At 42.0% G+C, this 24,791-nt stretch overlaps 1 protein-coding gene across 2 annotated transcripts; it reads left to right on the forward strand.

The window, feature by feature from the left end:
- The first annotated feature begins 8,313 nt into the window (after positions 1 to 8,313).
- On the forward strand, positions 8,314 to 22,813 carry LOC121638506 (CD48 antigen-like). 2 transcript variants are annotated; one of them, XM_041983349.1, is made up of 5 exons: positions 8,314 to 8,426; positions 14,305 to 14,601; positions 16,011 to 16,301; positions 16,397 to 16,509; positions 22,449 to 22,813. In XM_041983349.1, the coding sequence occupies exons 1-5, from the start codon at positions 8,384 to 8,386 to the stop codon at positions 22,533 to 22,535; spliced, it is 831 nt and encodes a 276-aa protein (XP_041839283.1). In that variant the 5' UTR covers positions 8,314 to 8,383; the 3' UTR covers positions 22,536 to 22,813. The 2 variants fall into 2 exon arrangements, with proteins under 2 accessions (XP_041839283.1, XP_041839284.1); XM_041983350.1 differs by lacking the exon at positions 8,314 to 8,426 and adding an exon at positions 12,458 to 12,473.
- Positions 22,814 to 24,791: the final 1,978 nt, after the last annotated feature.

Below are 24,791 nucleotides of genomic sequence, written 5' to 3' on the forward strand. Positions count from 1 at the left end.
GTGTTTTTGCCTCCTTTTAAAAATGTGGATTTTTGAACACTCTTCCTTCTGATGATTTATTTACAGGTGATGAACAAATCTTTTAAAGCCAACAATTAAAAAACTTCAGCTCCTAAAAATTTAAGTTAGGATCCGCTGTGCTCCTTGTAAAACAAGTTAGTCTGGAGCCCTGCATCTTACACCATATAGTGAGACAACTTACCCCATGGTGGGGCAACATGTCACATGTTCACACTCTCCATTTGATTGCCTATAACTCTGCACTGACAAAAGATATGAAAATAATATGAATACAAAATCTAAGACGTTGGTCTTTCATCTGGTACACATTTTTATTTTAGATGATGTATTGATTCAGAGAAACATAAAAGAGTGTAAAAAGTGTAACAACAAGTCCCGGCCTCCCCTACTTTGTAGCAGTCATTATGTTTTAAGTATTAAGACTTAGAAAAAGTACTCAGCAGCATTCTTTGTGCATGTGTGTGCTGGTTTATGCTGGAGGAGTCTGAAGGAACAGAAAGTCAAGGCCATGGCCATGCGGGGCCCTGATCCTAGCCTCAAACAAAGGAGCAGACAGAGGTCCTGCGGCTGGGTTGTTGTCCTCCTACGGCCTCACCACGTCTCCTGGTATGCTGGCTTGTCTCTTGGTAACTCCTCCATGCTCTGGACACGGTGCTGGGAGACACTGCAAGTCTTGGTGAGCCATCCTGGTCGAGCAGCTTGTGTGTGTTGCAGACATCGCCTCGTGTTACCTCTAGTGGTTTGGGCACAAAATGCAAACATGACCAAAAATCACCCAGAAAGGATGAAGACAGGGAAATGGCCTGTGGCCTCCACCTGCAGGACCTTCCTTTATAGGGTTGTCTTGCTAAACGCTTACTGTTACTTCCTAACTGGACAGACTGAAATCCCAGAAATGGGACTGACTTTGAGTTACATGCTAATGTTCATGTGGTCCCTTTATTTTTTTTAAATCAGTTTATATGTTGAGAGATGTTTTATTAGTTTGTTTTTATTTTTCAAAATATACTTAAATTTAGTACGATGATTTTGATGCATTATAACACCACTTACACACCAAGTATATACTACAACATTTCCAGTAATTTTGTGTGTTAATGCACGTTTCTTGTTGTGCTTTAGTCGGGAAAAGTTGTTTGTTTGTTGTGTTTTTAAATGAAATCAGTCTAGTCTCTATGTAGATGTCACCTAGAATAACATCTTAACTCTTAACGTTAAGACACTTACACAAGTAGATGTCCTTGTTGCATCATGCAGCTCTGTCCAATCGGTACCTTCTGATAGCAGATGTGCAGAATCTTCATGAGTCTCCGTGCAGAAAGGATCCTCACCCAGAACATCTGCTGCCTACGGAAGAAACAATAAGAGTCCTGGAATTAGCATATTTATGAAGCCGGCTGAATCCTGAGAGCCACAGAAAAGCTGTTTCAGTTTGAGACTGTACTTCTGTAATGAGAATAGAATAGAATAGAATAGAATAGAATAGAATAGAATAGAATAGAATAGAATAGGAAGCCTTTACTGACTTGGATGAATACAGTGGTTCTGAATGAATAATAATAAAGACAAAACAGTTTGTAGTTCTTTTTAAAGGATGTGAATGGTGAAGAAACTCCTCAGCGGTCCCTGTAATGTAGGTCAGGTCAGTAGTTCGGGACTCATCCTCCTGCTTTGCAGTAGGAACAGAGACATTTCTAGTGCTGCAGACTGAAATCTTTTATGGGGTCAAACAAAGTGCGGAGTTGAAGGGTGGATTCGGAGATCCTTCAAATTCTGTGAATTGGGACAGAACTTCACGCACCGCGATGACGTATGTGGTCGACGAATCCGCACTTCGAAGTGAGCAGAAACCTGAATTAGGACACACTGAACATTCTCATCTGTTGTGTTTAGTTTTGATTTATATAATGTTTTAAAGAAATCTATAAAAGTGTTATTTATTTATTCTTTTGTTCTGTTTTTCTTTTGTTAGTTTTTTAAACAATAAAAAATAAATAAAAGCGTTATGTATTTATTCTTTGTTTGTTTTCTTTTGTTAACCTTAACCCTTTTAAAACATTAAAATAAATAAATAAAAGTGTTATTTATTTATTCTTTATTTATTTAGAACACACGCTGAAGTTTTTGGTAAGTCGTGGTTTTCTAGATGTAAGGACCATCATCTTTCAAAGTAGCTGATAAACTCAGGAACTTTAAGGATCCTATTTTCTTTCTTTTCTTTTCTTTTCCTTTCTTTTTATACTGACCCTGGTGCTACTGCTGTAGTACTGACCCTGGTACTACTGCTGTAGTACTGACCCTGGTACTACTGCTGTAGTACTGACCCTGGTACTACTGCTGTAGTAGAGAACACTGCGTTTTATGCTTGTTGGCTTGAGTTGACTTTTTCCTTTTCTAATGTTAGTAGAATCCCATCAGGTGAAGCTTGTTCTCGTTTTTACTGTTGCAGCAAATATTGTTAACAAATGATATTTATGCTAAACTGGCATCTCGATTATTTGCTGACAAAATGACTCATTGGTGTTTTAGATTAACATGAGATCATGAGATGAATGATGGAGTCCTGCTGTGACTGTTGTAATGAGTCTTTTGATGAGAGTCGGAAAGAGAAATCCTGGTCTGGGAGCTTAAAGCTGTGTGTGGATATCTGTCCAGATTGAATATTGAGCTTTGATGATTAATTTGGGATCTGAGGATTCCGAGGGATCCTTCTATATAAAAATATTTGTTGTCTTTGTGAGATAAGTTGTAATATGATCTCTTACTGAGGAGGTGAGAAAATGTTTATTTGTGGTGGAAAAAATTATTAATTCATTACTTATGGTTGGAAACTGAGTTAAAACGGTTGAAATAATAGTTAAAACGATTATCTAAGAGGTTGTTTAAGCCGTGTTTCACAGCGATCCGTTACTCTGGGATCGACTGTCTCGCTGAGCATGTTCACAAGGGGATTCAGCGGATTTCCTCATTTGAGTAAATCTGTTCACGAGGAAACATCACTGAGTCTCCCTTGTGATCATTTCTATCCTTTTACCAGCCACCCCCACGTCCAGCGGTGCAACATTTGCGCCTGCAACAGGAGGCAAAGTTTCAGTGGTGGGTCAGCTGTTTGCTGTGAGAAAGCGTTGTGTCTTTCAGCTTCTTGCGGTGCAGCATGTGAAGCACTCAACTATCCTTGAAAAAAAGTTGTAAATTGGCGTGAAAAACACATTTTCACAATTCCATTCAGCACAACACCATAAATCATTGTTTGTAAAACAGAATGAATTGTCTGAGTTCTGTGTAGCGCTAGAATCCTGACAGAGACCAACAGTTGAGTCATTTCGTCTGTTTGATTCAGTTTCCGTTTGGATGCGGACAGCCTGTCCAGGCCTTCTACCTTCACTGAATGATGAAATGATGTCTGATGGTAAATTTCTGGGTCTATCTGAGCAGTATTATACTTGGGTGTTGTCTGGGAATTCCTTGTAGTTGAATGTGGTGGCGTGGCAAATGGGGTCATTAGATTCAGAAAATACATAATCCTCTGTGATAAAGTCATGCTGCAGGGCCTCACCTGGGGTGATATGTTTCTTTGGATCTATCTCCAGCATCTTCTTGAGAAGGTCAATAAAAGCCAGAGTGTCCACAGGGTCATCATCTGTCTCGTGCAACCATGGCAGGTCATCAAGAGATCTTATTGAATGGCAAATGTTGTTATAATCCCTTTCTTGTCTTACCATGCTGGCGTAGTATTCTTGTGGTGACTTTAGCCGCCAGACAAAGCCAGTAGAGTCTTGAGAGAGAGTAAAGTATTTCCCTGCATAAAATCCATTCTCGATTAAATCCTGCGGGGGCATTCCTTATAACTTTACGATGTTTCTCATGATTTCATATCCAGAACTTGCTGAAAACATATACTGACCAGTAAATAATTCAGCCAAAACACAGCCAAGAGCCCACATATCAATACCTTCGTCCACTGGCAGGCCTAAAATGACCTCTGGAGACCTGAAAGCAGGAGCCTGAAGCATAGCTCCCACCGCTAACTCTGGTTTCATAGCAGCTAGGCCGAAATCGATCAGTTTAACTTTAAAAGGCTGTAACTGATGGTTCACATGCATAATGTTGTCTGGCTTGATGTCAGTATGAATAATTTCCTGGTTCTTCAGTGTATCCAAAGCAACCAGCATCTGCTCAGCAATAAGTCTGAGCTCAGAGACAGACAGCGGCGTGAAGTTCCTATCATGCATAAAGTCATAAAGGTTTTGATCCAATAATTCAAAAGCAAAGCAGGTTTGATTGTTGTATCTGAAACATTCGCAAAACTTGACCAAATTGTTCCTGTCAGGGTCCAGCTGTCTGATTTTCTCTAACATTTCACACTCTTTTATCGCTACATCGCAATATTCACAATTTTAACTGATACAACTTCCTGGGTGTCCATTTTTGTGCAGGTAAACACTTCTCCAAAAAGGCCTGAATTCTGGGATCACTCGATCCGATAACCGCCGCATTGAGTAGATATGATTTCAGTAGACGTCTCAACCTGGGAATTCCTTGTGGTTGAATGTGGTGGCGTTATAAATGAGTCAGTACATTTAGGACATAAGTAATCCTTTCTGATAAAGTCATGCTGCAAGGCCTGAGGCCAGTTGAGTCATTTCGTCTGTTTGATTCAGTTTCCGTTTGGATGCGGACAGCCTGTCCAGGCCTTCTACCTTCACTGAATGATGGAATGATGTCTGATGGTAAACTTGTTCTTTCTGGGTCTCTCTGAGCAGTATTATACGTGGGTGCTGTCTGGGAATTCCTTGTGGTTGAATGTGGTGGCGTGGCAAATGGCCTATATAGTGATATAGTGATATTCATCCTTCACAGCTGTAACTGTTAAACTTCCTGGGTGTCCATTTTCGTGCATTTAAACACGTCTTCAAAAACTCCAGAATTCTGGGATTCCTCGATCAGATAGCTGCCGCATTTAGTAGGAATAAATACTAACAATTTCTCTAAAGATTTTCTTCTTTCCACGCTTGCTTCAAAGTTATTTTCTAGAATTAGTATATTTCCAGCTTCACAGCCAAATGAGGAAGCGTTAGGAATTTAGTTTTATACACTCGCGCCTCCTGACCTGTGACGTTATGAATTTCCATGGCATCGCACCCCCCCACCCCGCGCGCGCACACACACACACACACACACACACCTAGCTACCGACCTCCACTGTGAGGAGCCAGCAAGCAGCATCCTCCGGACTCCGGACGGGTGAGACAGGTCCATCACTCCAGAAGCTTCCAGATGCTCTGATGGTAACAAAGTGGAAGTTTTCCTCATGGGGCTGGAAAATCTAAAACACGGAGTAAGAAATACAGTCAAAGAATAAAGGTAGGGCTGCCTGTCTTTGGTCTTATTGCCTTGCAGCTCAGCTAGCCTTTAATAAATGCTAATTAGGTAGCTGCGATTTGTAATTTACTAAAATATAATTAGTCTTCAGGTGTAAATGGTCTGTACCATCCTGCCATGGGACTGACCTTCATCCTCAAGTAATCTGTCTGAAATCAGTTTAGGTTGGATACGGATTGTAGGACCCATATTAGTATATTTGCATATTTATGAGGTGGCACAGGTGACATGCAGCATCGGCATCTGGGTGGTGGGTGTGTTGCTGTGGGCTTGTGTGTGTCACGAAGTTTGAAAGGTACCAACTCACAGGTGTGTTGGATGAATGGAGGAAGTGGGGTGAGCTCGGTGGTGGTCACATTTTCTGTGTTTCAGTTAGAATATCGTTTACTCGTTGTCTGGATGTGTTTAGGAACCATGAATGGAAAGAATAAACGTATCGCTGCTGACAGAAGTGCTTGGGAATATTTTGACACTCGCGTCTGGCAGAAAACACAGAGTTTAGTCCATAGCTGCCCTCAAATAAGTTATCGTTTTACTGCAACAACTTTGTCAACAGAAAACCTGACTGTCAGAGACATTGTCCCTTGGAAATATCACGTCTGGATTACCTTAGATTTATTGCAATTGTTTCTGAGGAGAAAGCTGCTGGATGAAAGAGACGCTATTGGAGCTTAAAGCGGCTTCTTACGCATGTTTACTGACAGAAGCAGCCACACACAGGGCTGCTTGAGCCTGCCGCGTACAGGCCAGAAACTTCATTAACCTCACTCCTGCTCCCTGCACTGCTGCTGCTCTTCCACCTCCAGGAGGGAAAACAACCAAACACAGAAGACATTAAAGTCACTTGTCCAGAGCGTTCAGGTTTCCGCTGTGCTGTCCAGACTGGGAGGGATGCAGGACCTCTGCTGGTCTGCAGGGCGCGCTCACGTACGCGCACAGGAACAGCAGCATCATCTCCTCTTCAGCATCCAGGACTCTAAACACGTGTAAAATAACTTTATACATACACGCATCACAAACTGCACTAACATTGTTTTGCAAACAGATTTTTACCCCCAACCTCACAGATGTGGTCAGTTTGTGTACAAAAAGCAGTTATTTCATTCAGATGCATAATCAATGTATATTTCTGTACACCTGTAAGAAAATAGTATTTTTTAACTTTCCACTTGTGTTTGGCCTCATTTGTATTTAAAAGTTTCAATATTTTATTGCGTGTGTGTGTGTTTCCAGTGTGTCTGCCCCCAAATGGCTCAGGCAGTGGCACCGAGATCAAAGTCCTACAGAGATAGAATTAAAGAAGATCCTGAAGCATACCAAAGGTTTTTAGAAAAGGAAAGAGAAAGATATAGAAAAAGGAACGAGATGGGAAATTAAAGGGTATTAAGGATCTCTCTAAGCGAGAACCAAGACTTCAACGGCGTAAATGGAGACAAAATCAAGCAAATGCAAGAGCAAATAAGAAAAAGCAAAAGGCTATTGTCAACTACATTTCTTCAAATACCCCCCAGGTGTCCCCAAACCAGCCTGAGGGACAAAATGCTATGCCTATACCGTGTCTGGAAGCAAGTCCCATGCCACCCACGTTACAACAATCTCCCAAACAAAGAGGACAAAAAAAAGCCAGAGAAACAAAAGTAAACTGTACGCAGATTTAAATAAGGCTAAAAAACTCTGAAGAAAGTGCTACAAAAAGTGGAAAAATATAAAAAAAAACGCTATGAAAGACTTTCAAACCGGTTAAAAACCCAAGATTCGCCTCGTTCCAAATCAAGATGACAACTCAGGTTAAGTCCAACAAATCTCAGGAGAACTTGGCTTTTCCACAAGTGAAGTGTTGCAGGTTTGCAGAGGAAGCTGTGTGTCATGTAAACCTGACAGAGCGGGGTGGGGATCATCCTGTAGGTGTGTGTGGTTTTTGTGTGTTGGATCTGTGGACCTGCTTCCTCATTTCATTCTGTGGATTTTAACATGTTTTACTGTTTCTTGAGTTTAAACAATGTTTTATCACCTTAAACATCATTAGATTGGATGCAGGGTTGCCTGAACAGAGCAGAACCAACCAACCAACCAACCAGCCAACCAACCAACCAACCAACCAACCAACCAACCAACCAACCAGCCAGCCAGCCAGCCAGCCAGCCAACCAACCAACCAACCAACCAACCAACCAACCAGCCAGCCAGCCAACCAACCAACCAACCAGCCAGCCAGCCAGCCAACCAGCCAGCCAGCCAGCCAGCCAGCCAGCCAACCAACCAACCAGCCAGCCAGCCAGCCAGCCAACCAACCAACCAACCAACCAACCAACCAGCCAGCCAGCCTGCCAGCCAGCCTGCCAGCCAGCCTGCCTTCCTTCCTTCCTACCTTTGCATTGCATGAATCTCATACAATAAAGTGTCACCACTCCTCTACAAAGAACTACTCAAACATTCGCTTATTCACCTTAACACCCCCCCCCCCCCCCCCCCCCCCCGTCCCCAAACATTAAAAATAATCAATGAAAAAGAGACCAACAGAACCCTGATCCAGACCGTCACAGAATCCTGATCAGATCCAGACTGTCACAGAACCCCGATCTGGACCCAGATCATCACAGAACCAGGCTTTTGGATTTGCTAAGATCTGGAATCCTAACTGGTCGGACCACATTCCAGGTTTCCAGGTTTCCTTTTCCAGATCCAGCGTTGCTGAACAACGTTGTCCAGGATGATCTTCCTGATAACAGCTTTTTTTTTCTCTGTGTTTTTGACGTGTTACTAATATGTGGATTGCAGGCTGAAGGGACATATTCTTAATATGAAAGAGGAAGTTTCTGCAGATCAGGTTTCATGAGGGGGCGAGCAGATCGGAAGGAGGGAGAGTAAAAGACGGCAGGTTGAAGAATGTTTCACTAGTTTACAGCTGGACAGCCGAACAGAGCGGAGCTCCTCTCACTTCTTTCCCTTCTGTAGCTGCTGTAAAGCTCCATGTTTGCTCCATGTTTGCTCTAATGGACGGCTGGATCTGGGTTTCTGTTCTAGGTGAGTTCTGACTTACAAACATGTTGTCTGCCTGTTACTTTCTTAACAGAGAGGAGCGTCATTGAGGTGAAACAGAAGGTCAGAACTGATCTGATCAGCTGCAGAAAAAATCCCAATCTGACAGTTTGAAGTCTGTAGAAATATTTTAGAAGCTTTTTTGTAAATCAGAGCTGAAAGAAAGTCTGAAAACAGGAATGAAAGATGGAGACTGACATTGAAAGCTGCTCTGATGACTTTGCTGTTTGATGCTGAGCGTAGAGTCACCTTATGGTTTATTATTAAAAATAACCCTGTCTACACACACACACATTTACACACATAGCTCTCTGAGGGATACTCTAGTACCAGCACACATTATTTATTCTCTCTCCGTTGCTAGAAATCATAATTTTTCCTCATTTATTTTTATTACCCGTTTCTGTATGAGTAGCACAGCCAAGGGTGCACGTTGGTGGCTCTCACCTTTCATACATTTCACACACACACTCACCAGTTGTGCGGTGTGTGGTAAACCGGCTGCATCCAGGCAGCCGAGCGGAAGGATTTTACCGCCTTCCTCTTTTTCCTGGATCGTGTGACTTGGGTTTCAAGGTGTTTTGAGTTGCTAATAATAAGTAGGGGAAATAAAAGTTGGTATATAGGTTTATTTCTGTATGAATTATACCTTTGCAAAGAGATGTGTTTTTTTTTATATTTGTTTTCTTTTGGACATTTAGCCTAGTAGAAGGGGTTCATGGTATAAGAAAAGTCATTCTCACTGTGATGAGGTAGTGCTGGGAACGCCACAGAGGAGGGAACAGCTCGTACACATCTGTTAAACCTGGAAAATGACCTGGGTGAACGGTTGTATTTGGCTATTTTCATGGAAGGTGAGCAAATGCTGGCAGCAGACTGGCTCCTTATTTAGGCAACATATTCGGAATTTATTTCATCATTTAAGAAATGTTTTAAAAACTCAGACTGCAAGTGTTTATAGTTGAACTGGAGGTGATCATCCATGCTGGTATTTCTTCTTATTTAGATTATTGTAACGGTCTGTTTACTTGATTTAATAAATCAGTTTTAATTTGCCTTTAAACGAGCAGAATGCTGCAGAAAGACTTTTAACCTCTTCCAGCAGAAGGTCACACATCCCTCCTGGTTTAGCTTCTCTGTGTAGGTTGCTGCTGAATTTTAGTCCATTTTAAAAGCCTGGTTTTCTCCTATCAGAGCCATACATGGTGAAGCTCCCCAGTATGTCTGTGACCTGCTGAAACACCTTCCTGAGCTCTTAGGTCATCAGGTCGTAGGTTGCTGGTGGTGATCGGGCTTTTCAGGCCGAGGTGGTGGAACCGTCTACCGTCTTTACGCTGTGCAGACGTCACATTAAAAAGCAGATGAAGACGGTTTATTCAGACATGCTTCTGATTCTTCTTCATTTCTGTTTTATTGTGACTTGTTATATTTTATTTTGTGGTTTTTATAAATACATTTTACTTATTGTTCAGCAGTCATGATCAGTGTGTGTCTGCTGCTTGATGTCGAGCAGAGAATTCACCACATTTTATCTGTGAAGCAGTTTATATCATCCTGAGGCTGCAGTGGTTGTTTCACATCTATGAAAAGATTCTTTATCGTTTTTATGATCAGAATGACAGCTTAGTAACCACAAAATGAGGAAATCAGCTCTCTGCATCACAACGTTCAGGATTTCAACCTTAGCTGCTTCCTGTGAATATATTTCCTTTTCTTTCTTTGTAAACTTTCAAACGACTGATTGTGACGTGAAAAGCAGCTCAGAGATCAGAGAATCAGAGGAGAGCAGCTGATATAGAGAATTAACCTCATTTTCTATTGTTGACTCATTTCCTGTGGTCTGATTTTTAGAAACCATTCAGCTCTTTCACAACTTTTGTGGGTTTGTACAATTAGAAACCTGGTTTTCTTTCACGTGTCAGCAGTTAAATTTGGTTTCTGTGGTTTTACAGATGTTTCATCAGGAAAACTACAACTTTTAAGTTAAGGTCAACTTTATTGTCAATTTCTTCACACGTACACGACATACAAAGGAATCGAGATTAAGTTTCCCACTCTCCCGCCGTGAAGACAGGACAAGACATTTCAAGACTGAACACTGAAGTAACCATTAAAAATAAATAAATAACAAATATCTGAGAAAAAGAAAAACTGAGATTATTGCAAATTGATAAAACTGCCAATAGAAACAAATGCAACTGAAAATGTCTAAACAGCAAGAAAGCAAACTTCCAAAGCGATGTTCTCCTAATCAACTCAAACTATTATTCAAAAATTATCAGTTAAAAAAAAAGGCAAACATTAACACAGTGATAATAAAGTGTAAAGATTTAAAGACCCACTCCACTGCTATATTTAAAATGTTGTCAGTGGTCTTGAAATTGTGATTATGAAGTTTTTGGGAAAAATCCAAAAACCTGTGCCCTTTTCCAGGACTCTGCTTCTGCAGAGGACCAGTGTCTTGTGATTTCTGACTGAGGAAGTCCAGCAGCCAGTTGCAGAGGCGCTGAGGCCCAGTTTGTCCAGGTTGCAGATGAGGTGTTGTGGTATTATGGTGTTGAATGCTGAACTGAAGTCTATGAACAGCATTCTCACACGGGAGTCTTTGTTGTCCAGGTGGGTGAGGGCTGCATGGAGGTCAGAGCAGATTGCATCCTCTGTAGACTGTTTAGCTCTGTATGCAAACTGGAAAGGGTCCAGCGGGGGGATCATGGGGATGATTTCTTTGGCACAGGTATGATGGTGGCAGCTTTGAAACATGATGGAACAACAGCTTGCCTCAGAAAAGTATTAAAGATGTCCATGAAGACCTCCTTAAGCTCTTCTGCGCAGTCCTTCAGCACACGGCCAGGGATGCTGTCTGGACCTGCTGCCTTCCAGGTGTTGATGGTGGAGCTTGTCCTCTTCACACTGGTGGCAGACAGGCATGGAGTCTGGTCTTATGGTTCTCTTCACATTAGATTAGATTAGATTAGACTTTATTAATCTCACAGTGGAGAAATTCACTTGTTACAGCAGCTCTTGTTACAGAATAAAGTGCAGAAAGCAGACAGAATAAGGTGAACATGCATCACAACAAGACGGTGCAATATAAATTATTTTATATTTATATATATATTTCATAAGGGGCGGCGTGGCTCAGCAAGGTGGAGCGGTCGTCTTGTAACCTGAGGGTTGCCGTTTCGATCCTTGGCCAAGTCGAGTTCATGTCGAGGTGTCCTTGGGCAAGACACCGAACCCCTAATTGCTCCTGATGGATCGTGGTTGAGCGCCTTGCATGGCAGCTTCCGCCATCAGTGTGTGAATGTGTGTATGATGTAAAGCGCTGTGGGTATCATCCCAGGTACAGTAAAGCGCTATATAAATACGGACCATTACCATTTACATGAAAAGAAGTCTAAGAAAAGCAAAAAATGCTAGCAAACAGATATAAACACACCAACCGTTTATACTTCAGCAAAGAAATGCAAGAAGACATTATCGAAGGAAGAGAGGAAAAGAAAGAGAGAAAGGGACAAAACAGGCACAACATATGTGTATTTTCTGTGTCTATGTCTTAATACAGTAATAACAAATATAGAAGATGTTCCTCCCTGAGCCGCCACCTTATCGTGGTGGAGGAGTTTTCACGTCCAGACGATCCTAGGAGCTATGTTGTTGGGGGCTTTATGCCCCTGGTAGTGTCACCCATGGCAAACAGGTGTTTAGGGGAGGGATCAGACAAAGCGCAGCTCAAAGTACCACCACCACCCCACCCTTGAACAAAGTCCCCCGACGGTCCTGTGCAAATGCTCCCTAAAACAAAATGCTGTCATTCAAATCACATTTTCTAAACTGTTACAACCTTCCCCATGAACACATGTTACAACTGTCCCCAAGTACATTATCCATGAGCTCGCTGGCCATACAGCCAGCAACTAAAGCAGCACCACAAATAACCTGCTTGAAACACAGCTAAACTGTCTGCGTGCGTTTCATGCAACAACTGGCCCTGACAGGTTCCCGTCCTGGGCTGCTCCCTCTGGTGGTGAGGTAGGGAAGTCATGCATGATCGTCAGTGCTATGTCTTAAAGGTCCCATATTATACACTTTATTCCCAATCTGAGACCATTCATTAATATCTAAATGAAATATTTCCGCCATGGTATGGACAAATCGACCCTCAGTTTGAGTGCAGCGGCTTCTCTTCACCTCCCTCTTTTTAGCAGCTTCAGAAATGTGCCGTTTATGGTGGGCGGAACCCTGGTGGAGCAGCTCAGCTGTTGGCTCCGCCCATCGCATCGCCCGTCATGAGGTGATTGACAGGTTAATATATTTTCAAGCTATCAGACTAATAAGGCCGAAACGATAAAATAACTGCCAGCTCTTACCTCTCCAGCTGTGTCACGGACAGTTGGTATTGAACCTGGCTTCAGCTTCAAACGGTTGGCGAAGCCTGCTTTCCATGCCCCCATGTTGTGGAAACAGTCCTCTTTGAAATGCTGGCCACAGACATGCAAAACCTTTGGAAGTTTTCCGGGTACATTTCCTCCAAAAATAAAATTAATCCACTCAGTCCTCGTGGGTTCAGTGGATGGAAGTAAAAAAACGTTTTCGTGTTCATTTATGCAGCCACAAACAGAACAGTGCTTCTGTCGCTTAGCCATGTCCGCTAACGAGGGTTGCCGAAGAGGGAAAAACACTGGGCGCTAGGTGATTTTTAGAGGGCGGGCTTTGAGAGCCGGTAGACGGGTCCATCGCTCTGTGGGGAGTGGTTATTGTCCCTTATGACGTCATAACGTACACGCTTTCAAACAAGCTCATTTCAGCGCTTACTTCCCTAGAGGTGGAGCAGGGGGGAGAGAGAGCGCCTGAAAGAGTTTCACACTTACGGGTCTCCTACACATGCGGGGGGACCAGTATGACTGTTCCAAAACCATTAAAAAGTGAATTTTGCATAATATGGGACCTTTAAGGGGATGGGAATACAGTATTTGAAAAATAAAAATGTATTACAAGAGGAACACAATTATATAACAACAAAATATATTGTTGGGGGGCTTTGCTGTAACAATTTATTTATGAAATAAATTAATTAATAGATGCTTGTGTTCCTTGGAGCAAATGTGCCCCAAATCCCTTCAGTTCCACAGCCTCGATTCAGTCAGGTAAACACAGAGTAGATCAGGGGTGGCCAACGTCGGTCCTCAAGAGCCACAATCCAGCAGGTTTTCCATGTATCCCTGCATCAACACACCTGAGTCAAATTAGGTGGCTCTAACAGCCAATCAGGTTCTACACAATGACTCATTAATTTGACTCAGGTGTGTTGGTGCAGGGATACATGGAAAACCTGCTGGATTGCGGCCCTCGTAGGACCGAATTGAGTAGCCCTGCAGTAGGGCATCGATTCATGAAATAAGCTGAAATATAGAAATAAAAGGTTTTTGTCCAGCAGCAGTTAAGTAACACGGCAGCATCGCTTCCATGTTGATGGGAAAGTCTCGGCTAAAGCTTTAAGTCTGGTAAAGGATCTGGTTGTTATGTAAAAGGTTAACTTGTTTTATGGATTACTTGTTATAACCTGTCAACCCTGATTCCACTTTTTAATACTTAAAATTGACCTAAATTAATTTGTTAAAAACTAATACTTTTTTTTAATTGACTAAAACTATTAAACTTAAAAACGACTAAAATGTGACTAAAACTAATAAACATTTTCGTCCTGAAGACTAAAAATGAGACTAAAACTGAGATGCTGCCAAAAACAACACTGGTTAGTGGCTGTCAGTCTTAGATTCCTTTAGAAGCAGCTTTTCATTTAGTCCCAGGATGAAATAAAGAGACAGCTGGAGCTCACTGTTGTTTCCTGGATGTTTTTCAGGGATGATTTTATCTGCTGCTGAAGGAGAGAAGAAGATGACGGGTGTCGTTGGAGGAAACATCACTCTGCCCCACCCTGTGAAAAATAAAGGATTTCTAATATATAACTCAGCAAATATTGCTTCTGTGAAAAACAGAATATTTGAGATACTAGAGAAAATCTACACAGACAAAATATCCTGGGACGATAAAACTGGATTCTTCACCATCGACAACCTGCAGAAGAACGACTCAGGAAATTATACCGTAGACTGTAAAGATGGGAATGGTTTCCATGATTATCGTGTCACGGTGTACGGTTAGTCTGATGATGGTTGTCCTTCTACCAGAATCTTAACTCCATATTAAATTTCAGCAGATGCTTCTCAGAAATCACAAACAGTATTTTGGGATAACACAGATGTTCACAGATGCTCATCACAGAATGTTGTCGGGGTAAAAAATTAAATATTTTTAGTTTAAAACATATTTTTTATCAGTTTCTGCTGCAGCCTGAAGCTGCAGCTGATGTAAAAAGAGAAGAAGAAAAGGAGATAAAATAATTCGGGCTGTCAAACACTTAAAATTTTTAATCAGATTGATCACAGCTTTCAAATGAATTAATCATGATTACTCACCATTTGCGACTATGCCTAAAATTTGACCGTTTTTACTGTATTGTATGAACAGAAAGAGCCAATGTTTTCAATTATTTAGTGTTAACTGACCTTCTCTTGGGTAAACGTCAGATGTCCAATGGTCAGTAAATGCAGCATGTAATGTACTTCCACATGCTGTTCTAAATCATCTCTACAATGTTCTAGATCATAATTCTGAATTAAAACTTTTTTTTTCATTAATTATAACAATAAAAATATAAAAGCAGCAGATGTGATGACTGAAGTTAAACAGCCGACATTGATGAAGAAACTCTGATAAAACTGATGATCTGGATAAAAACAGCTTTTTCTTTTTATCATTGAAGTGTGTTTGTGCAGCCATGATAAAAGTCCTACAGCAGCTTCACCCAAACTCACTGAATCACTTTTTACATCAGATGATCACTTTAGTTCTAATAATCAGTTCAATATTTCATAAAATCTAGACCTAAAAAAAGTCTAATTTGGACAAACGCGGAGACGACCAGAGATCCTCTAGAACAGACACGTTGGCACAACATGCAGGATAAGAACCAGCCGGCTGATCTTTTACGTCGTGCCGCTCCACGTCCCGACGTCATAACAGAGAAATGACGGATGTATGGGGCTTGTTAAGCCTCACATGTTAATTCTGTTAAAAATTTTAACGCAATTCATTACATAAATTAATTAACGCTGATAACGAGTTATTTTTGACAGCCCTAAAAGTAATAGATATTATCAAGCCTGTCATTAAATATTATCCATCCATCCATCTATCTATCTATCTATCTATCTATCTCTATCTCCCTCCCTCCCGGTCTGGTTGTGGACAAATTTTCTCTTCTGCTGCACCAGAACTTCTGTCCATAGAGGTTGTGACCATCAGCAGCAGCAGAAGGCAGCCCTGATGGCATCCAGCTCACACCTGAATGTTCTCATCACAAAATACCTGACTCCCCATACACAGAACAAGATGCAGCGTATGAGGAGAAATAACTTTATCCTGGAGAAAAGAGGGTCAGAGTAGCCTGGTCCTGACTCAGTCAGCCTAACTGTTTTATTTCCCTCCATCCATTTTCTCCTGCAGACGCTGCTCCACCTCCTGCAGTGAGGAGACTGAACAGCTCTGACGGATGCTTGTTGGAGTGTCGGGTGGAGGAAAAGACGGAGCTGTCGTGGTACAAAGACGAGCAGATCCTGAACCAGAGCAGCTCTGGTCTCTCTCTGCTTCTCACTGTGCAGGAACAGGACTTCAGCTCCTCTTATAGATGTGTTGCTGCAAACCCTGCAGAAAGTAAAACTCTTCCAGTCGACGCTGAGACATCCTGCAGAGAAGAAAACAAAGCTGGAAGTCTGGAAGGGACCAACTCGGGACATCGTAAGATCCACTCTGATGTTACTTTACAAATAGAAGTTTTATAGGTTAAACACAGCTCCTCTTAATAACATTAATTGTTATGTTTTCTTTGACAGACTGGGTTATAGTAGTTTCCATCGTATCTGTGCTGATTGTCATACTGGCCTCCTGGATGATAAAGAGGAAATTTCTGGGGCAACAAAGGAACAATCAGACAAACACAAAGCAGGTAACAGATTTATTTTATCATCAAATACATGAATGTGTGGACAGATTGTAGAATATTCTGTGTATAATCTTTTTTGCCTGTTTTTCTCAGACTTTCTTGTATTATTGATCATTGATAGGAGAACAGCCCAGGTTTCTGTTCAGCTCTGCAGTCAGACTGAGGCTACGTTCACACTGCAGGGCATAATGCTCAATTTGGATACTTTTCTCAAATCCATTTTTTTGAGAGTCCGTTTCCAGTTAAATGCGACTTGTATGTTGTATGTTTTGGGTGATCTAAACTGGGATATGGTTAACCCTCCTGACATAGTTTTGCAGCAATTTGATGCTCTAAATCTTACTCAATTCATATCTGAGCCCACCAGACCAAATCTAAAATCTCCCTCATCTTCCACGCTGATTGACCTCATTCTCACCAACACCCCATCTAACTATCAGTCTGGTGTTTTCAGCCAAATAAGCGATCACTGTGCTATTGCTTGTGTACGCATTGGCTGTTCAGTCAAAAGACCCCCAGTCATTGTAACCAAGCGCTCTCTCAAGAATCTTAACATGCAAGCCTTTCTTCAGGATGTTGAGGCGGTGACCTGCGATAGAGTTGGCTCTGCTCCCTCCCTGGATGAGGCATGGTGTTTTTTCAAAAATACACTCAGTCTAATTGTCAATAAACATGCTCCTTTGAGAAAATGCAGAATTAAGAATCGTTATAGCCCCTGGTTTTCCAATGATCTGGCCGAACTTATCCATCATAAGAACACCCTTTGGCGGAAAGCCCGCTCCACACAATCCCCGGCGGACTGGCTTGCCTTTCAGCAACTCAGGAACAAAACAACACAGGCCATCAGGAATGCTAAAATCTCCCATTTTAAGGAGAAATTTTCCACCTGTGGCTCTGATGCGAGGAAGTTCTGGAAAACTGTCAAGATCATGGAGAATAAGCTTGCCTCCCCTCAGCTACCAATCTCTATGATATTCAATGACATTGTTATTACTGATAAGGCTCGCATGGCCTCACTTCTCAACCATCACTTCGTCAATGCGACCCAAGTTTCCCCTGTCTCAGGTCCAGATTTGGCTTCAGCAAGTGAGGTCGACTCAGCCTCATTAGATTCTCAGCCTTCTCCATTGAACAACACACCTTTTTCCTTCTCACCTTTCTCCATCTTAGAAGTGCAGGATGAGCTCACTAAGCTGGATCCAAACAAATCTGCTGGCCTTGATGGTCTTCATCCCAGGTTCTTGAAAGCAGCTGCTCACATTATTGCAGCACCTGTCTCAAGTCTGTTTAATAGGTCCTTACAGTACTCCATCCTCCCCTCCGACTGGAAATCAGCCATGGTTTCTCCACTCTTCAAAGGTGGCTGCGGCACGGATCCAAACTGCTACCGACTTATCTCCATACTTCCGTGTTTAGCCAAGGTCTTGGAGAAGCTAGTGCTCAAACAACTAAACTGCTTCCTTGACTCAAACCACATTCTATCTGACCTGCAGTCTGGCTTTCGGCCTGGCCATGGATGTATAACAGCCACCGCGAAGGTCCTGGATGATGTCATCACAGCACTAGACTCCAAGCAGGTCTGCTTAGCCACCTTTATTGACCATGCCAAGGCATTTGATTCAGTTGACCATAAGATCCTTCTACAAAGGCTCTCCAGTATTGGTCTGTCCATCTCCTGCTGTGACTGGTTCTCCAGCTTCCTTTCTGACCGTGCCCAGTTAGTGAAAGCAGAAAATATCATGTCAGAACCACTCATTATTTCGAAAGGTGTGCCTCAAGGGTCTATTTTGGGCCCCACCCTTTTCTCCATTTACATCAATGACATAGATAAAGCTGCTGGCAGCTCTCGGATCCACCTGTACGCCGATGACACCATTCTGTACTCAGTCGGCCCCTCCCCACAAGCTGCTGCAGCTGTTCATCAACTCAGCCTCACTTCAGTAGAGCAGTCCTTCCACAACCTTCACCTTCGCCTCAACTCCAGTAAAACAAAGGATCAGTCCTCTCGTGGTTTACGTCTTACCTCACAGGGAGATCCTTCAAAGTATCTTGGCGAGGGGGCGTATCCAGATCACATGGGCTGACAACAGGGGTGCCTCAGGGCTCGGTGCTCGGCCCTCTTCTCTTTTCACTATACACCTCCTCACTCGGTGCAGTCATTAGCTCTCATGGTTTCTCCTACCACTGCTATGCAGATGACACTCAGCTTTTCCTTTCTTTCCCACCTGATGACACAACCGTCTCAATGCGAATATCAGCATGCCTTGCTGATATCTCCGCATGGATGAAGGATCGCCACCTTCAGCTAAATCTGTCCAAGACTGAGTTTATTGTCTTTCCAGCCAGTCCTTCTTTACCGCCACAGATAAGTGTGCAGCTTGACTCAATCACACTTGTGCCTACATCTTCTACCAGGAATCTTGGTGTCATGGTAGACAACCAGCTGACCTTTAAGGACCATGTTGCCTCGGTTTCCCGGTCTTGCCGATTTGCTCTCTACAACATCAGGAGGATCAGACCATACCTGACTGAACACACGACCCAGCTCCTGGTCCAGGCTCTGGTCATTTCACGCATTGACTACTGCAACTCCTTACTGGCTGGCCTGCCTGCATGCTCAGTTAAACCTTTACAGATGATCCAGAATGCAGCAGCACGTCTGGTCTTCAACCAGCCTAAAAGAGCTCATGTCACTCCACTGCTAATTGCTCTTCACTGGCTTCCAGTTGCAGCACGCATCAAATTCAAAGCTCTGCTTCTGGCTTACAAAACAATAACCCAAGCGGCTCCGGTCTACCTTTACTCCTTAATCCAGAGCTCCACTCCCTCTCGACAGTTACGCTCTGCCAGCGAAAGACGCCTAGTGCTCCCACCACAACGTCAGTAGCTAGACTCTTCTCCTCTGTTGTTCCCCGGTGGTGGAACGATCTACCAAACTCTGTCCGATCCGCAGAGTCCGTATCCACTTTTAAGACCAAGCTAAAGACTCAGTTGTTTAAGGAGCATTTCCACATTTAGCTTAACTAAATAAGCTAGAAAGATTTGTCCAGCTTTTTGGCTCAACCAAGTACTGAAGAAGCTGAGTGCACTTATGCCCAAGATGATATTGTGTGATGAAATCATGCACTTATGCCCAAGTTGATATTACGTGATGAAATCATGCACTTATGACCACGTTGATATTGTTTGATGAATGAATCGTGATCCTGTATTTACTTAAAATGACTACAAAAAAAAATATATATATTAATTCACTGCACTAGCACTACATGACGGCACCTGGGTCCAACTGGACTCAAACGTGGTCTGACACTTAATTATGACGTCCCATCTTGTTTGAAATTATGCTTGTGTTGTTCTTGCTCTCAAATGTAAGTCGCTTTGGATAAAAGCGTCTGCTAAATGACTGTAGAATAGAATAGAATAGAACAAAGTGCATCCTTTTTAGTTGGAAAACTGGCGCTGACACCCTACCAATACTCACCTGCCTAGACGGCACGGCTTTGGATTATGTCAACTCCTATAAGTACCTGGGCATCTGGCTGGATTCATCTCTGTCATTCGTCACCCACATAAATAATCTCCAAGCCAAAATAAAAGCCAGACTAGCGTTTCTTTTCCGTAATAAAGCCTCTTTCACTCACGCAACCAAATGCACTTTAGTCAAATTGACCTTACTCCCAATTTTTGACTATGGCGACATCATTTATAAAATGGCACCAAGCTCAGCCCTTAAAAAACTAGACACTCTCTACCACTCAGCCATACGCTTTGCCACAAACGCCCCTTTCCACACCCACCACTGTGATCTCTATAAATTGGTGGGCTGGCCCTCCCTTCACACTCGGTGACTCCATTATTGGTTTCTTTTTATTTACAAGTCAATCTTACACAAGACACCTTTCTATCTCTCATCTCTTCTCCACCTCGCTCGCAGCACTTATCACACCAGGTCAACCGAATTTATTAAGCTCATCATTCCCAAAACCGCCACTGTTTTCGGCCGTAACGCCTTCCACTTTGCGGCTGCATATGACTGGAATACACTGCAGAACACTCTCAAACTTCCAGCTCTGATATCTGTTTCTCTGTTTAGACAGAGACTTCAACAGATTATTGTAGATACTTGTTCCTGCTGACGATGCTGACTCTCCCTTGTATACAATCATTTCTCCACTACTTTTTCTCTCACATAAATCAGTCTTATATACTGTGTTCTACTCCCTTTCCCCTTTTCATTTTTATATATTTGTACTCACTCTGCGTTTTTTTAATTTGTATTGTATTGTTGCATTGTGGTCCTGTGTATGCACAGTTGTCTGTTTATATGTATGTACGTTATTTATTCCTGCTGGGGCCTCTTGGCCAGGTCATGTTTGTAAATGAGAACTGGTTCTCAAACATTTTTTTTTACCTGGTTAAATAAAGGTTAAATAAATAAAATAAAAAATAAAATGTGATCTCCTGTGTGAACCTTATGTGCACCAAAAGTGTCCCGCATGCGTGGAAGACACGAGGATGTGACAGCGAGCGTGTGTGTGGCGTCTTCGTGTTTGTGGAAGTAAACATGGACGGTAACAGCGGAGCGTATGTCGCAGTTTTAAAGTTTGCAGCAACGTCTGTACAGAGAAACTTGTGGGTACGGAGTCGCAGCCAGGAGTGGTGGAGAGTGATGTGAGCCTCCACAGATAAGAGTTTAAAAACAACGTCGTGTACGACGTGTAGGTCGGATTAATGCGACCTGGCCATTCAGACTGAAGTCGCATGGCAAAAGATCTGAATCGGATGTAGGACCACAAATCCAAGAGGCCTGAGTCACATTTGAAGAAATCGGATCTGTGTTGTTCAGACTGCTTTGAAAAGATCAGACACAGGTCGCATAGGGGCAAAAAACTTGATTTGGGTCACTTCAGCCTGCAGTGTGAACGTAGTCATAGTGCCGTTCAGCCAATGAGGTGGTGAATTAGTGATTTATAAATAAAACTGGATGGACGGGCCGACGGGTCGCAGCCCATCGCAGCAGTGAAAATACAGTTGTGTTTAATGACTCTGGGAGAATTTCTATTTGGAACAAGTAACCGATCCTCCAGAGAATCTGTCCTTTATTCAGACTGTGGGTGGGTATGGGTGGACAGGGAAAAGGTTCAGTTATTGTCTCTGTTCATGCTTCCCCTGGAGCACATCACTCCAAGACATGAAGTTATCTTTCATTTTATCCTGACACACAGCAATATTTACCTGTTTCACTAAACTGCCCAAGCGATTTTTATTATCCAGACTAAGGCTCCCGAACCAAGCAATAATACAAAAGGATAAAACCGATTCAATTACACTTTTATAAAAAAGAGACAATCGGGAACTAAAATCCTCTAAGAACAAAGTGCATAGCAGAGTAAATAAATAAATAGGTAGAGGAGCAAAGTAGCAGCAGCACAGGGTTGTTAGCTCCTCCTCTCCGTAGCGTTTACAGCCCGGATGGAGAGAGACTCAAAGGAAAACCTGGATCAGGTTTTAGTAGCTGGGGGGACAGAGAGGCTGAGACCAGGAGGAAGTCGTTTTCTTCCTGGTTCAGAGGATGTGTTTCTTAAGCACCTGGATGTTAAACATGTTGTCCAGACTACTGAATTTCTCCCCAGCTACTTTGGAAGCTGCACACACAGTTTTCCCAGAGTTCTTTCCTTAATGGCCAGGTTTCCATGGCAACAGATAGTTGACAGGGAAATGACAGAAGTAGAACATGCAGAAGAATCATCCAAGTTAAAGAAACAGAACCCTGAAGTTTTATAATTTGGCTCTGAGTCTAGTTTAAACGATGTGTGTCGTCCCGGCTGCAGCGTTAAAGCAGGTTGGATGAGAGCAGCAGGAACAGAGACGTCCTGGATTCCTGGTGTCCATCAGCCTGTTCCTGAAACTAAATTCCTGTGTTTTTTCTTTGTTTTCAGGAGAAGAATTGTCTACATTCTTCAGAACCTGATGAGGTTTCCGGTCTGGAAAGAGGTGACCTGGAGACCCAGCAGACCCTGTGTTAGTGTTTAACTACTGATTTCCACCACATTGGTTTGGTGACCGGGTGCTTTAACCTTTAGTTTAATAAGAGTAATGTTTTCCAACTGTGTTAAAACTGTTTGGGTTTGTGTTCCCTTTTGTTTTCTGGCTGGTAAATAGTTTTGTTTTCTTTCCTGTTTGGTAATAAGTAAAGCCCTTTTGACTTAACACAAATTAATCACAGATTAACCCCTTTAAGCCCGAGGGGTTTTTGGAGGTGTAGTTCGCCTGAACAGACCTACCCAAATTAAATCCACAATAACTGTAATTTTCAGGTCAATATAACCTTGGTCTCAATGGATAGGTAAGACGCTATGGAATATAAATCCAGTGTCAGAAACATTGTGAATGTTAATATGTCTGTGCAAATTGTGATAAACCATAGGTAAAAATGAAAAAAAATGATCCTCTCCTAATAGTTTTTATTTACACAGATGAAAACATCCTGATAGAAATCATTCTGTGCATAAAGATACCACTGCATTCATTCAGCAACTCCTTGACTACAACTGTACAAAGTTTCATGAGAATAGAACAAAGCTCATAGCTTTTATACAGGTTTTAGTGTGGACAGAACCAGGTGGACTTTCCATTTGGCCACTTGGATACCCAAACTGTGCCAAATTGTGCTGTGTCTGTATTTCCTCCAGAGCTTCCAACACGGTGTATTTGGTTTTTCTTCATTTCTTGGACATGTTTATGGCTTTTATCCTTTATTTTAAATGGATAAAAAGTTATAATGAAGCAAAGAAATGAACGCTGTTTGATTTTCGCTCTTTCCGGTGCGCCCACGTGCGTAACTGCAGCAAAATGGCAACGATGCTCCTTTGTTTACGCGCAAGTATTTATACCTGACAGATAAAGTGTCGTTCAAGTGTAAGATATCGTTGGAAAGCTCGTAAGATGTAGAATTTGACCAAACTTTATTTACACTGCCAAGACCCACAACAAGACAACAAAATGGCTGTGAATGGGAGCATATGACATGTTAGCGCATGACGCAGTTTCACCATTATGGATTACTACGCTGTGAGTACAGAACAGTGTGGACACAAAAAGGTAAGGAAATAAAATATGTCGCTGTTTGTGAGAATAGCTTTGGGGTTCGGTGCTGTTTTTGGTGATAAACATGCTGTCTGATAAGGCTGCTGTGATATGTGAAGGTTAGCTTTGAGTTTGTTTTGAGACTGACGTGAGGTGCTTGGCGAATATCTTTTTATGCTTGGTATCGTATAAAAGTTAAGCTTTTCTAGTTTCATTTGATACCAATATGTTGGGGTGGAGAGAATGGATCACGCGTTGCATTTTGTTTCGGGTGTTACTCGTTACTCACGGTTGTTTGTGGCATACGTATTTTTAAGTTGTTATTAAACAAATACTTTGTTGACTAAATGCACAGTTGATTTAGTGGCATTAGGTATTCTTCTTTGAGACACATTAGAAATAAAATATCCTTACATCACTCAGGTAACGTTTTTTCACACACATGAACTTGTGTTTACACCTGTTGGATCCACCGGTGGGTCCGTCGGGCTTAAGAGGTTAAAAAAAAAACAAAAAAAAAACACAGTTGCTATAGAGTCCAAAATTAAAAACCTTATCTATTTCTGCCCTTCTTTACCCCTTTATTTAGTAATGCTGGTCTGGTCTGTTGCCTCCACTGTCTATGAAAACTCCAGCTGATAGACTTCGGCGGATCGATCGATACCAGCGTGATGAGATCGATATTTTTCTACAGAGGACTTTGGGGGGGGGGGGGAAGCCAAAGATTGTGAATGAGCCAACAACTGTGTAATAAAATGGAAAAACTTATTTTTATTTAATTTTTTTTTTACATTGGTAATGTTATTTTAAATAGTTAACAAACGAAAAAATAAAGTTTTTTTAATTGTGCCATTCAGTTTAATAAAATGTTTTATTTTCTATAAATGTTATATTTTTATTTTTTTTTATCTTCATACTGTGTTTTATTATAAAAAATAATGATCGATGAGTAAAGGCAAAATCATGAAATTATTGTGAAGTAAAAAAGCAGGAGTGAGTCTAGATTCACTCGATTTCAGATCAAACCAAAATTTGTGGTATTACACAGCCCTACCGACAGAAACAGCTGGTTAACTTTCTGCCTCCACACCAATGTTGGGAGGCTGAGGAAAGGCGATTACTTATGGGTGAAGCTGCAGCTAGCTTCAGGGTTAGCTTCCTTCACTTTACCCAGCAGCTAATAGCAGCTAGCTTCA

Source organism: Melanotaenia boesemani, chromosome 4 (assembly GCF_017639745.1).
Source record: "Melanotaenia boesemani isolate fMelBoe1 chromosome 4, fMelBoe1.pri, whole genome shotgun sequence".
Classification (NCBI taxonomy): domain Eukaryota; kingdom Metazoa; phylum Chordata; class Actinopteri; order Atheriniformes; family Melanotaeniidae; genus Melanotaenia; species Melanotaenia boesemani.

What these genes read in the sequence shown, in the direction of transcription:
- LOC121638506 (XM_041983349.1), top strand. Translation starts at nt 8,384, where the DNA reads ATGTTTGCTCTAATGGACGGCTGGATCTGGGTTTCTGTTCTAG. An exon ending in AGGGACCAACTCGGGACATC is followed by an intron (nt 16,302 to 16,396) that starts GTAAGATCCACT and finishes TTTCTTTGACAG; the next exon opens with ACTGGGTTATAGTAGTTTCC. An exon ending in ATCAGACAAACACAAAGCAG is followed by an intron (nt 16,510 to 22,448) that starts GTAACAGATTTA and finishes CTTTGTTTTCAG; the next exon opens with GAGAAGAATTGTCTACATTC.